A 14,696-nucleotide genomic window follows, 5' to 3' on the forward strand; every position below is an offset into this window, starting at 1 on the left:
AATTTTGAGTACTGATAGGTTCATAGGTTCATAGGTTTATACTAGGCTATCTGCCCTAAGGCATTTATAAGCCTAGCCCAAATTTTTGTGGCTTACGCCACCCCTTAAATGAAAAAATACTGTGCCCATTAGTTTGTTGTGCCTCTGTCCAGCAGTGACACACACATGATTCCCGGGATAAACCTACGATCTCCCATCCACAGGTCAAGATTTCTCTTGAACAGAGCCAGCGAGGTGCTCTGCCTCACATGGACCGGGATTTTATTCCACAGCATAGGGAGTCTCTGAGTGATAAATCTATCCCTCTAGCACGTCCTATTTATATCCGTGCTAAGGTTTAAGTCGCTTGCTCTAGTGGTTTTGGTGGATTTGGATTTTTTGAGGTGGAGCATGTCCATTAATTCCGGGTTGGACATGGCCTTGTATGTCAGGCACATGTCACCTCTGAGCAGACAGTATGCAACTGAATAGAGCTGGAGTTTCTTCAATCTGGCAGCATATGACAGATTTTGGAGTCCCTTTATCCTTTTGGTGAGGAACTTTTGGGGTGTCTCCAATTGCTGCAGATGTCGGGTGCGATACATCCCGAATGGGGCATTGTACTCTATCATTGGTCTGATAAGTGAAGAGTACAGGGGAACAATGACCTCACTAGATCTGAATGTGAATCCCTTCATGATCAGGTGGGCAATGTAGAAGGTCTTTCTAACCACTTTAGCAACGTGAGTGTCAAAAGAAAGGCCACTGTCAACCTGGGTCCCCAGGTCCCTGATAACCTCTTCTGTGCTTAGTGGATTGCCACCTATATGGTAGCTTGGGGTTACCTTGTTTTTCCCGAAGGGTATGACTATACATTTTTTGGCGTTTAACTTCAGGCCATGGCTCTGGCACCAGCTATCTGTTTCCGTGAGTCCCTTCTGAAGGATATCCGTGTCCGATGCACTTTCCACTATGGCGCCCAGTTTGCAGTCGTCTGCAAACTTTGTCAGCCAAATTCCTCCCATGTTGGCCTGTACTTCTGAGAAGTAGATGCCGAACAATAGGGGGCCAATGTAGATTTCTTGCAGTCTACTTAATGATCTAAGGTTGGGAGCATACAGTCAAAATCAAGAAGTGCAGACCTACAGTGAGATCTAAATTTCTTTCTCACTCTGTAGGTTGCCTGTGGAATAGGTTACCTTTTATGCGTACATAAAACTGAGTTATTAAGCACCTTTGAACAGTCTTTTTATTCATGGTTGAGTCATTCAACATTTTCATTGAACCTGGAGTTTGTATTTAATAGGTCTTTAGGCCGTTATGCAGTCATCACAAACTGTGAACAATGGCAGTAAAGGAAACTCTGCTGATCCTTGCCATGGATGTATCCTGTGGTTGAAGTGATAACTGGCTAGCCTCAAGGCTTCACACTTCTTGACATAGAATATATTAGGTGGGATCAAAGTTTCTATGTGAGTGTGTCCGAATAGATTGTTTCTCTCAAAATTATTTCTGCCCTACAAGTCTGTCTCCCCAGTTGGAAGCTTATCTCTAGTTGGGTGGACGACTACTCATACTGCACCATTTTTTCAGCTTGCGGTTGATTGTAACTTATCTCAGTCACTTCTACATTTTGTGCTTTTCTTGTGTAATCAAGATATGTTAAATGTTTGTATCCCATTGTAACCACCTAGAGAGAAGGATTATTTCTATCACTGGCTGGGTGAGCAGTTCTTTAAAGGAGTGCTCCATCTTTTTCCTCCCTTGAAGAACCCATCATTGTTAAGATATATGAACTCTAGGATTAACGGGCTTGCTTTTGTACCACATTCAGGCTTGCACGTTTGGTGGCATTGAGGTTTGTGTTGGATATTTATGTAGCAAACTATTTCTAGTGTTCCACAAGGATCTGGTGACCTTGTGGACCAACCCATTTTTCCTACTAAAAGTGTTTTCTAAATTTCCGCATAACCAGTCCATTCTTCTGTTTTCTCTGCTAAGCAGAAACAATTGCAAGGAGAGTTCTTCACACTCTTAATGTAAACTGCTAGCTTAGTTTTTACTTGGAAGTGGGGACATGAGTTTAGGAAGACAGAACAGTTGTATGTTGTTTTCACTGTCAGAGGAAAGGGTTCACAGTTGCCAAACAATTTCCGTTATGATTATCAACTGCCTTTGTTTTATCAGGCAGAAAACTGCCCAATGAAAAAATGTTGTGTAGTCAAAAGCCACATCACTTAGTTGTCTGCTTCCAGTGCTTGCATCAAGATTGTCTGCTTTGCTGGCATTTACATACCACACTAAGGCATTTTGTCTTCATTATGTGCCTTCACGAGACATTATTGTCTCAGCCATGACTCCAGGATTCTGGTTTCTTTGATGTGTTTGTACTTCAGGACTCAATCTTCTGAATTCTGTTCCCTGGACTTGTCTAGTGGCTCTTTCCACCATGGTGGTTTACTGCTTAAAAGTTAGCCCAATCATAGGATCCTTCAAGGAGGATAATCTTTGTTAGAATTAACAAATACTTTGATTTCCTTATCTATTGCTCTGCAAGGGACTGTCCTTGGTGAAAAGTGAATACTGTCCTGCCATTTCCTTGTATTTGAACACCCCTCAATCCATAATTGACCTGTTGGGTTTCTCCTGTGACTCCCTTAAGTATGTATTTAATCATAGTTTAGGCACATTTTTGTACTTAGTGCATGGTATTACAACCTGCAGAATCACCAGCTAAAAATGTTCTGAGCATGAAAACCTCTAAAAGAGATGCTGGAGTTAACAGGTGCAGAAAATGATCCTAGTAAAACCCATGAAGGATGCTCCCATCATAGATCAACTGATAAGGTAGGAATATGTAACTTATTGTTTACAGAGTCATGAAATGCTGTTGACAGAATTTATGGTTTCAATTAAGCATTACAGATTTGTTTAGCTTTTGTTTCCAGTATTAATTCAGTTTTATTGTAGGTCAGACTGCCTTGCTGAGGACGACCTGGACAAACCCAAACCAAAGTTTGTAAAGGAAGTGTTAGAAAAATGCATGAGGTTAGTAGTGATTTTGTTATAGGGAAAATGTTAAAATTGTTGCATTAAAACTGAAGCTGTGTGTGTTAGTTGGTTATGCTGATGACAAAGAAAATGTTTAGATCCAAATGTCATTGGTGTGTTGATCACCCAAATACCATAACAGACATTTTTTTTCTGTTGTGTGTTCACGGATTTAAACTGTTGGAGAAATAGATGTATGTCCACTTTCAAGTAAAAACTAAAAGTTGGCCATGTATGTATGTAATATCCCCAGACATGAGCACACAATTTAGATATGCACACAGACCTGTGGGCAGTATGCCAGCTCCCCTGTAGCACACCTTTTTCAGTAATGGATGAATTTAGAGCTCTCAGTGAAAATTCACATAGACTAGGGTAGGATGTTCACACTTCTTGCTAAAGATATTCCAGGGAAGGTCTGAATCGGCAGTTAAAATGCTATAACTCAGCAACACTAACTGCTTTCCCATTCTGCTTCCATTTTATTTTGTTTTGTTTTGTTTCATTTTAAGCAGATGAAGCTAGCAACGTAGTCCCACTCTATGTAGACAACCAGAGACACTGTGGAAAAAGTGGACATTTCAATGTTTCCAGATAAACCTTGTTGCCACCTTTAATCTCTACTTTCAGTTAGCAACACAAGCAAAATGGGCTCCTTTGGAAGGGTATACTATAATGCTATCAAGTAGTTGAAAAGAGGTCCCTCTCCAAGGGTTTAGTGAGGATCGTTATATATTCTTATAAAAACTACTGCATTTAGAGCTGAGTTCCAAAGAGGGCTGATGTTTTCTGCAGCGAAAAAGAAGTTTGAGCCTTCAGTTTTAACATGCCCACAAAAGTGACAGCCTAACCTGTTGCCATTTACTTCTCTAGTTCTTCAAATTTGTAGGAGGTATTCATATTTGCTAACAAAAATTGTAAAACAATAGATGTTCTTCATCTCACATTGCTGCAGTCATAACCTGTGGGTAGTCCGCTGTCCTCGGTCGGCCCGAATACCAAAGTGTTAGGCTGGCGTCGGTCATGGTCGCTCATATCTGACGTCAGTACGTCGTGGTACTAAAGCGCATGACCGACGTCATATCCTCAGTCTTTCTTGCCGCATGGTCCGAAGCAGAAGCAGCGTTTGCAAGTGCAATTCGGCGTCCTGAAATTTTCGTATTCTGAGTTTCAGACCGAAAACCAAGTTGGGCTAAGTACCCCGTTGGGGAATATTTTTGTCTTTTCTTGCCTCAGTTAAATCCGGATGTCAGAAAAAGTGAATAATTGTATTTCTTGTGGGAAACAGATACCTCATAGGGATTACCACTCTCTCTGTATTCCTTGCTTGGGGCCTGAGCACGACGTAGTCGGGTGTCGCTTTTGTGTTAGATTTAATAAGCACACCATTAAACGTAGGTTAGATTGTGCTAGGCTTGTCTTCGGTAAGCAATGTAATTACAATATGCCGTCGGATCCTCCGACGCCCGCTACCGCTAAGAAGCGTAAGGAAAAATCGTTAAAGTCCAAGCAGGATGAGTCGTCCGTTCCGGACGCCGGTTCTTTAGAAACCACGGTGGAATCTGTGGATCCAGCCGAGGTTTCAGCTGAGTCTCAGGGGGAGCCTTTAATTTTGCATGATGTGGCCTCTCAGGAGTCGGGTCAGGCTGAGGGGGCCTCTCAGGTTGCTGTACTCCCTTCTTTACATAAGGTGGTTAGGCCTTCTCCCTCTGTCTCTAAGGTACCTTCCAAGGCCAGGCCTGGTTTGTCCTCCTCTGGCGTCAGTCCTAGTTCTGCAGGTTCTGTACCTAAGAAACACATGCTTAAAATGGCAGAAGATTTGATTACCTTGATCAGAGGTTCTATGCCCCCTCCGGATAAGAGGCCTAGGGTGGAGCCAGAGGTGGAAGGATTGGAACATTCTTCAGATTACTCAGAGTCTTCGGCTGAAGACATTCAGGATTTTCCCCCTTATTCTGATTTGGACGCAGAGGATTCTAGTCCCTCTGCTTCCCCTCCAGAGGATTTTTCTTTTTCAGAAACCCTGCATTCTGTGAGGGAGCATTTTAAATGGGAAGGTCAGGATTTTTCAGATTCCCGAAAGAGGCTTAGGGAATTTTTGTTTTTACCTCAATATAGGCCCTTGGCTATACCTCCTGTTTTGGATGTTGTTCAGGATGTTTTCTCTGAGGCTTCTCTTAATCCAGACTCTTTGCCTCCTGCTCCGGTTAAGCCAGACAGGTATTACCGAGTGCCAGAGGCTCATAAATATTTGTATAAGAGCCCAAGGGCTGACCCAGAAACTATTAGCCAGGGACCTAAGGGTGTCAGGGCTTCTGTTGAAAAGAATCCAGTTCCTATGGATAAAGACTCTAGAGCTTTGGATAGGTGGGGTAAAAAAGTGTATACCTCTTCCACTCTTGCAATGAGGGCTTTGAATTGCCAGTTTCATATGCTGAAGTACCAGAATTTTCTCCTTAGTCAGTTAAAATCTAAGGTAGAGGCTTTAGCAGAGGGCATAGAGTGTAAGGAATTACAGGATTTGGTTCATGCCTCTGATCAGGTGGGTAAGCATTCTTTGCAGTGTGGTTTTGATGCTTTACAGGCTTCTTACAGGGTGGCTGCCACTGGATCAGTTATTCGTAGGCACGCCTGGCTTAAGGATCAGAACTTGTCAGAGCATGTTAAAGCTCGAATTTTGGATGCTCCCCTTCAGTCTGAAGTTTTGTCTGGTTCTCCTGTGGAGTCAGTCTTGAAGAAAATGGAAGACAAAACTAAGTCTATGCAGACTGTTAAGGATTTTTTACAGGTGCAGCCCCCTAAGTTTAGCAGAAATTGGCCTACTAAGGGATGGGCTTACCCTTCTTCTGATTTACAGTCTAGGGGCAGATCTAGGCGTGGTAGGGGCAGAGCTCATGCATAGGGGTCTTTCAGGCCTAGGACGTGGAGTTCCCCTGCACAGTAGAGGGCAGGGGCCAGTCCTTTCGTAAACAGACCCAATGACCTGCATCTTCAGCTGCCCGATCCTTTCTGTCTGGCAGCTCCTCTGGGAGGAAAGTTGGCACTTTTCAGGCGAAATTGGCTTTTAGTCACCCAGGACAAATGGGTGTTGGACATTATAAACCGAGGCTACAAGTTTTATTTCCACACATTGCCTCCTTTCAAAGGCATGCCAGACGTTCCTCCTCAGCAAAAGGTGGAGGCTCACAAACAGATTTCTTTACTTTTACAAATGGGGGCTATCCAGCAGGTCCCTCTGTCAGAAGTGGGCCTAGGATTTTATTTTCGCCTGTTTCTTGTACCAAAGAAAGGAAACACTTGGAGGCCAATTCTGGATTTGTCTATTCTCAACACATACCTGGACATACCAAAATTCAAAATGTTGACTTTGCAACAACTTCTGCCTCTGCTAGGCAAAGATCACTGGATTGTAACTCTGGATCTCAAAGAGGCTTATCTTCATATTCCTTTCAGGCCCAGCTGCAGGAGATTCCTGCGTTTTCGGGCTGGGACTTTACATTATCAGTTCTCTGCATTGCCCTTTGGCTTATCTACTGTGCCCAGGGTGTTCACAAAGGTTCTGGCTCCGGTGATAGCCTTCTTAAGGTTAAGAGGAATACAAATTTATCCTTATTTGGACGATTGCCTGATTCTGGCTCAAGACAAAGACAAGCTACTTCACCATCTACAGTATGTTATGGCAGTGTTAAGGTGCCTAGGGTATTCTGTGAACGAAATAAAGTCCAGTCTAGTACCCTCTCAGGACATGTGCTTTCTGGGTGTGAGACTGAATACAGCCTCTCAGATGGCGTTTTTGACCCCGGACAAACAAAGAAATCTCACCCTTTATTTCCAGCAATTGTCTCTACGGTCCAGGCTGACTGCAAGGACAGTCCTTCAAGCCTTGGGGTTCATGGCATCTTGTATTCTGGTGCTTCCCAATGCCACACTGCATATGAGGAAGCTACAGTGGTATCTCAAAAGTGTATGGACTCAACACTGCCACGATTTGGACACTGTCATTCAGATAATACCTTGCATTCAAAAGGAATTTTGTGGTGGGCTCAGGAATGTCACCTAAACAAGGGACTCTCTGTGACCCGACCAGAGGCGAGTCAGATCTTAACGACAGATGCCTCAGACACGGCTTGGGGAGCACACCTCAATGGAAAATGGGTTCAAGACACGTGGCCTGCCAGACTTCAACATTTGCATATCAACATGAAGGAGATGTTAGCAGTCCAATTTGCATTGATGGCTTTCAAGGATCTACTTCACCCAGGACAAGTGTTGATTCAAACAGACAACACAACTGTCATATGGTACATCAACAAGCAAGGGGGAACCCATTCGTGCCCTCTTTGCAGGCAAGCTATGATTTTGTGGGAGACTGCTCTCAGTTTGCACCTTACTTTTCAGGCAAGGTTTCTGCCAGGAGCACAGAACTCCTTAGCGGATGTTTTGAGCAGACAGATGGTGGATCCCCACGAGTGGAAATTGGATCCTCATGTTTTTCGACAGTTGACAGTGATTTGGGGGACTCCAGACATAGATCTATTCGCTTCTCCACTAAATTTCCAGCTGCCAAAGTTTTGCACAAAGATGTTTCATCCAAAAGCTTGGAAAGTGGATGCTCTATCTTTCAGTTGGAACAATCTTCACGTCTATGCCTTTCCTCCTCTGCCTCTCCTTCCCAAGGTGCTCTTGAAGGTCAGACAGGACAAGCCCTCCATGATTCTAATAGCTCCAGATTGGCCACGTCAGCACTGGTACCCTCTGCTGAGGAGTTTAGTTCGGGAGCCTCCTTGGCCTTTGCCATCAATTCCACACCTTTTGTCCCAGGCAGACAATCATTTCCTCAATGTCAGGATACAGTCCCTGCATCTGACAGCCTGGCATATTCTGTTCTAGACCCTGGAGGGTCGCAGCTTCCTCAACAAGTTTTGAATGTTATTTTGGAGGCCAGACGGCCTAGTACAAGGAAAGTTTATGCTGATAAATGGAGGAGATTTTTTCTTTGGAGCAAAGCAAAGAGCTTTGATGTTTCAGTACCTAATTTGAGTGTTTCCCTTCAGTATCTTACAGAATTACTAGACAAAGGTTTGTCTTTCTCCTCTGTAAAAGTTCATGCTGCAGCCATTTCTGCTCACTATGACTGTGACCCACCATTATTTTCTCATCCTTTGTTTAAGCAATTTCTTAGAGGGGCAAAGAACATAAGACCCCCACGTAGAGCTCCTACTCCTTCCTGGGATCTCAATTTTGTGTTGGAAAAACTCACTTTACCTCCTTTTGAACCTGCAGCTACAGCTGAGTTGAAGTTTTTGTCTTGGAAGACTGCTTTTTTGTTGGCAATTACGTCTGCTAGAAGGGTATCTGAACTACAGGCTTTAATGGCAGTTGAACCCTTCCTGATTTTTCATAAGGATAGGGTATCCCTGCGTACTAACCCTACTTTTATGCCTAAAGTTGTTTCAAATGTGGCCTTGAACCAATCTATTCATTTGCCTACATTTTATGCTGATCCCCAAAATAAAGGGGAAAAAATTTTGCATTCTTTGGATATTCACAGGCAGTTGCGTTATTATTTGAGCAGAACTAAAGGGTTCAGACAGTCTCAACAGTTGTTTGTTTCTTTTGCTTTGGGTTCTCAGGGGAAACCTGTTTCTAAACAAACTATTTCGAAGTGGATTGGCCATTGTATTGCTTTTTGTTATTCTCATCATGGTAAGGAGATTCCGGCTGGAATCAGACCTCATTCCACTAGGGCTACTGCCACTTCTGCTTTTTTAAGGGGTGTAGCTACTAAAGATATTTTGGAGGCAGCTACTTGGAGTTCAGTGCACACTTTTTCTAAACATTACCATCTCCCTCTTTATTCCAAAGCTAGGGCTGGGTTTGCCACTGCAGTTTTGCAGGGCATGTTAGCAGCTCCCAATGCTTTATGATTTTGCCAACCTCCCTTTACCTTTGCTTTGGGATTCTACCCACAGGTTATGACTGCAGCAATGTGAGATGAAGAACATAGTACAGTTTTGTACCTACCATAAATGTAGATGTTCGAAGATCCACATTGCTGCAGTCCAATTTACCCTCCCTCCTTCCCCACTGTAGTTTGGGGTGGTTGTGTGGTTTGGGTTGCAAATATTGTTTGTACATGGGTGGTTGGATGTTTTTGTGTTTTTTGGCTATGGCCTTTCTTTTTAGGGCCTTCTGACATCTGGGGCAAGAAAGACTGAGGATATAACGTTGGTCATGCGCTTTAGTACCACGACGTACTGACGTCAGATCTGAGCGACCATGACCGACGCCAGCCTAACACTTTGGTATTCGGGCCGACCGAGGACAGCGGACTACCCACAGGTTATGACTGCAGCAATGTGGATCTTCGAACATCTACATTTGTGGTAGGTACAAAACTGTACTTTTCCACTTATAAATGAGAATACTGCAAGCACAAGCTGTAGGGCTCAAAATAGAAAATGTCCAACTTCATTAGATACTTTGGGAAACTTAAATGTCCTGTTAAGTTTCAAAGGACATCTATTGTATATACTGCCATGTTAGTGGTCAACAGCTAAGTATGCAATTTCCTTTGTAATGCCTTTTGTCCAGGAAAGCTTTCCAGAGATTACATGATTTAGCCAGCTTACCACTTGACAGAGAAATTGGCATTACAGAACAGTGTGGCAAGAAAGTTGCTTGTGAGGGAAGTGCTTGGTAGGTTCACCCTCCCTGAATCTGGGCCCAAGGATCTCCTTTACTTTCTGTGTCATTTACAGTGGGGTACCATGTGTCCTGTTGCTTTTCTAACTGCACTACTTAGGTAGGGCGACAAGTTTTGTTGAGGCCATGTGCGAGATGGCTTAGATGAAGTTGTCATCCCTAAATTAAGAGCTCAAGAAAAGTATCTTTTATGTCCACCTCTTGGGTGCTGTGCTGTTTAGTCAGCAGCCTAGGGACCCGATAGGTGACTTCCTAATAAAAAGGTAGGCCCCTGGCCTCTAGTTTGCATATGGTCACCTTCCTGTTATATCCACCGTGTATTTAGCCATAGCCATCCTCAGAAGAATTAGAGGATTTTTCAGCATCCAAGAAAAGACCCTCTTGTCATGTGGTGTTATCCTTTTATCTTTTGCTGTGCCACAGAAATTGCCCAAAGGGACAACTCTTCTCTGCCATGACATTTTAGTCGTGATCCCATTCTGTGACTGAGGGGGAATCACAAGGGAACCACTGTGATCGAGATGTTATCTTTGGCTGTGTTTGAAGCTTATTTCTCTTTCCTGTAAAGTGGTTTGAAGGTGATGCCAAAAGGAACTGGAGACAGCGACCCGGTGTCAGAAAAGGGGTAAAGGCAAGTTACATTTAAGTCCCTTTCTGAATCTTAGCAATGACTTACTTTTTGCACTTCCAGTACTTTTCGGTTTTGGATAGTGTGCAGATGGTCATGCAGTTACTCCTTCAGGGTACTTTGTGTCCTATTGGACATAATGGACACTTTTGGCCTAACGTTTCAATGCAAAATATTGACATTTGGGCTTTCCTCCATGCCTAGAGTCAAATCAAAGTGTTGGCCTTTATGGCCAAAATCATACAAGAGACTTTCTTTTTCCCATGCATGGATGACTTGTACCTTTTCAACATTAAGGGGATTTTCCTGGAGCTGTATTCTTTCATTGAGCTTCAAGACTCCTGGTGTTATAGGAAACCCAACTGCTCTAGTTAAGGTTGGCCCATAGCTATGAGAACAGCTAGCTCAATGTAAAGGCTTGGCTGCAGATGCAGACCACCACATTCTGTGAGTTTTTTTAGTGCTGTGGGGATGGGGTCCCAGAGGCTATCATACCTACCAGAAAATTGTCTATTTGGCAAACTTGAGTCATCAGATAGAAACTGTTCTCAGCACTGGTGGTGCAATACCCCATCCACCCCTTTTCAGTATGCCTAGTGGTGATCTTGGTGTGCATCTGACATTTCTGTGGCCCAACCCTCTTATTCTTTTGTCAGGGTCTATTCATCAGCTATTTCTGAGCACAGTGATATAGAAGAGAGCAGGACAGTGACCCAGCACTCACTGGTTAGGCTGTTGAAAGGAGCATTGCATCTGTATCCTCATTCGAAGAACCCTTTAATTCATGGGTGTGAACTTCATGGTGTACAGCCTTGCCACTATGGGATTTTAGCCTGCTAGCTTGACAGCAATGTCTTTTTCCTGGTGACTTTTACCTCTGCCAGCCTTATCTGGGAACTGCAAGCTCTTGCGTGCAACGAGTCATGTCTGTCAGGATGAACCCACATTCCATACAAAGGTAGTTTTGAAGTTTTTCTGCAACCAGGAAATCTAATTTTTGTTTTCTGCTGCATCAGAAATCAGGGGAGAGAGAGGGAGGGGACCCATCATGCCCCAGACTTGCACTGTGTCAGCTCCGGTATTATATTATGTGACTGTGAAAATTTAGAAAGAGTGACCAGTCATTTGCTGCAGAGAGAAAGGGAAGGGCTTGGGGTTGCCGAGTAGATTCTTTCCAAGCGGGTTACCGACTTATCTTTTCCATCATTCATATTTACCACTCCTTCGCAAAAACTACAGTCAGTGCCTACTCAACAGCAAGATCACTTGGTCTTCATTCACAACTTCTCTAACCTTTTTCTCGACTGTGGCAAAGAGATTTGGGGCACATTGTAGAAATCAGTGTTTCAGGGCTCATCCATATAATTTCTATGTTTGTGTTGTCAGGCTTTTTGCACCTTGCTGGAAGTTCTTGGAGTTCTATGAAGGAGCATATTCAATATCAATTGATTATACAAAGACAGTCTTCCATGGTGGGTTAGGAATTTCCTTTCTCCCTGTAAGTGGTCTTTTGTGCACCTACTGTAGTTGCAGTTCCAGTTCCCTGTACGTTAGGTATGTAGATATTGTTTATCATTTATTCAGTAATGTAGTATGTCTTGATTTGCAAGAAAGTGCTTGTTAGTCACATAGGGATGAGCTGGCAGACTTCTTGGGGGCATGCTCAATGTGCTGAATTATAGCTGGTATTGAAGAGAAATATCAAACTAAAGAACTTATCAAGGAAGGGACATCTCTTAGATAAGTTGATACATTAAGAACATATGCATATGTTACCCTCCAAAACGTGGTTTCTAAACCATTCTTTTCCTCTCTGTGGTTTCTTTGCAGGGCAAAAACTAGGCGAGACCGACCTAACCCTGGATGTTCACTGCCAGCTCAGGAGGGTTACACATGAAGTAGATGAGCTTGGGAAGACCCATTAGCTATTGTCTTTTGTGGTTGCAGTACACTCTTCATCCCCCTTTTCTCTGTTGTTCTTCATGATATTTTGCCAGGGTGTAGTTCCCTTTCACCCTTATTTATGTAGTTATCAAGATAGTGTTTGTTTCCTAGCAGGAAAAAAAATTGCTGTGAAGCTTATGGTCCTCCTCCTGCCTTTTATAAGAGTATCCCCTGCACGTTGCAGTAGCTCCTGAATGACACCCAACACTTTTGGAAGCTGGCTGGTTCATGTAAGGGAAAATCCATGTAACTTAGGCTACTAGAGTGGTACATTAGAACATCATATGTTATGGTAGGTTACTTGCAATGCTGTACTTTTCTGGAAAGTTCAGTTGCCTTGCCAATAGGTTTAGCAGATCTATCCTGATCCCTTGAGAAGAGACTGTCCAACAGTAGCACATCAGATATTCAGATGCTTGAGACAACCTTGCTGTGATCTGTTTGCTTCCTCATACAGCACCAAGTACAACAGCTTCTTTGCCATGGTAACCCCCTTGAAGTAACAGTCCCCAAAGGGCAGTCTAGTTCAGCATTGGCCTCCTCGACTGCTTTGTGTACCCTCCCTAACCCATGATACCTAGGTTTCTGTAGAAAGTGATCAGATGCAAAGTTACTCTAATCCTTATTGCTGTGTACCGGCCCAGGCATATTTTGTTTTCCCTCTTAAGACTTTACATCTGAAAATTCTCCTTGATCTTGGATCCCATACAGGATCTTATGTCTCGCTCATCTGGGAACCTTCACCCAGATCTTAATCTCAGAACTAGCCGCTTGATTTCTCCAGTTTTAATGAAGGCTAAAGACCCACTCTTGCACAGTGATGTAAACTTTACTGGGGTAAGGGGGAGCACTTTGCAGTTTGGGCTGTAGCACAAAACATTGACCCTCCCACTGCTTCTCTTCTAAACATTTTACTTTACCTGGCAAGTATGTTTGACAGTGGTTCCAGTTTTTCTACTGTTAAAGTGCAATTAATAGCTATCTCGTATTGTCTGTCTGGTTACAGAGCCTGATCTTTGACTTCTCCCAAGCTCTGCAAATCTTTTTCAAAGGAGTTTTTCTCCATTTCCTGGAATCTCAACTTTCTGCTGGAAGCTTTAAGTCGACCTTTGAACCAGTGTATTCAACATCTTTGAAGTTTCTTAAAAGACTGTTCTTGGCGGTTCTTTTGCAAGACGTTTCGCAGTTGCAGGGTTATGTTTTCCACAAAGGTAGAGTGTCTCTGCATATTGACTCCAAATATGTTAGCCTATCCATTTATCAGTATTTTTCCAAACCACTCCATTAAAGGGAAATATCCTTTGTGCACCTTGGATGTATGTATATAAACAGTTAAGAGCTCTACCTGCTCTCAGAACCAAACCATTTAGGAAAGGTTCACAACTTTTTTTTAATTTGGAGCTAATAAGCTTAGTTTGAGTGTCTGAAGTCACCTTTTCAAGGTGGGTTTCTGATTGTAAATTGTATGTTTACTTAGCTGACAATCACCCATTACCATTCAACCCCAAACCCCATTCTGCAAGGTTAGTTGCCACTTCCACAGCCAACTATAGAAATTTTCCGGTTGTTGAGCTTTTTGCAGCATCAACATGGTGTACATTGCACATCACTGCGAAGTATTAAAAGTTTGATGCTATCTCAAGATTGAATACAGTTTGTCAACTAGGGAGTGTAAAGTCATAAACTAAGGTAGAAGTTAACTTTTCTTTGCTGTACTGAAGGCTTTTCAACAGAAGTAGTGTGGGTAGTGCAGAAATAGGCAAAGGTCAAGTTAAATGGATTAGCTATGCATTCTTCATTTTTTATTTTTAAATGTACAGGATTAGTACAGTGGCTCTCCTTCATGCTTCCTGTTGACCTATTGGTTCCTCCTCGTGGGTAGGAGCCCTGCTGTCCATTTGTGCCCCTGTGTAGGTAGGTATCTGGTGTTAAGGAACGGAACAATCTGTGTCTTGTGGACTATCCTAGCCAATTCTTTTGGCAGCCTGTGAGTGCTGCTATAGCTGTCTCAGAGGTATATGGATGCTTCTGTGCATGTACAATCTCATGACCAGACCATGCACACAGCTTGTAGCTTGGGCAAGCAAGGCTTTTCATGCAGTCAACTGCTTTTGTACATGTCTTGCCAGTACAGTGAGCTAAGCTGCCTCCCTTTTCTGGGATGGATGACCAACATTGGATGCTCACTCCCATCCTCTCGAATTCTCCAACACCTGCACCACTGGTCGAACATTGGTTTCCTGGGATGCATTCTGAACTTTATCCCTCTGTAGCACATGACCAGGTTATTTATGCAGTCATCTTATGGGGGGGGGGGTGCGATGGACTTGTATCAGGGTAAGTTTGAATAGGAGGAACAGCTTTATTGAAATGTAGAAGGGGGAGTTAT

At 43.2% G+C, this 14,696-nt stretch overlaps 1 protein-coding gene across 1 annotated transcript in view; it reads left to right on the forward strand.

The window, feature by feature from the left end:
• NCBP1 (nuclear cap binding protein subunit 1) overlaps nt 1–14,696 on the forward strand; it is a 2,903,332-nt gene that overhangs the window by 1,730,655 nt on the left and 1,157,981 nt on the right. Inside the window, exon 16 of the mRNA XM_044060340.1 lies at nt 2,950–3,027. Within this exon, the coding sequence (XP_043916275.1) occupies nt 2,950–3,027 (78 nt within the window). The remainder of the gene's footprint in view (nt 1–2,949; nt 3,028–14,696) is intronic.

This window comes from Protopterus annectens, chromosome 2.part0, assembly GCF_019279795.1.
Source record: "Protopterus annectens isolate FY-2018-M chromosome 2.part0, PAN1.0, whole genome shotgun sequence".
Classification (NCBI taxonomy): Eukaryota; Metazoa; Chordata; order Ceratodontiformes; family Protopteridae; genus Protopterus; species Protopterus annectens.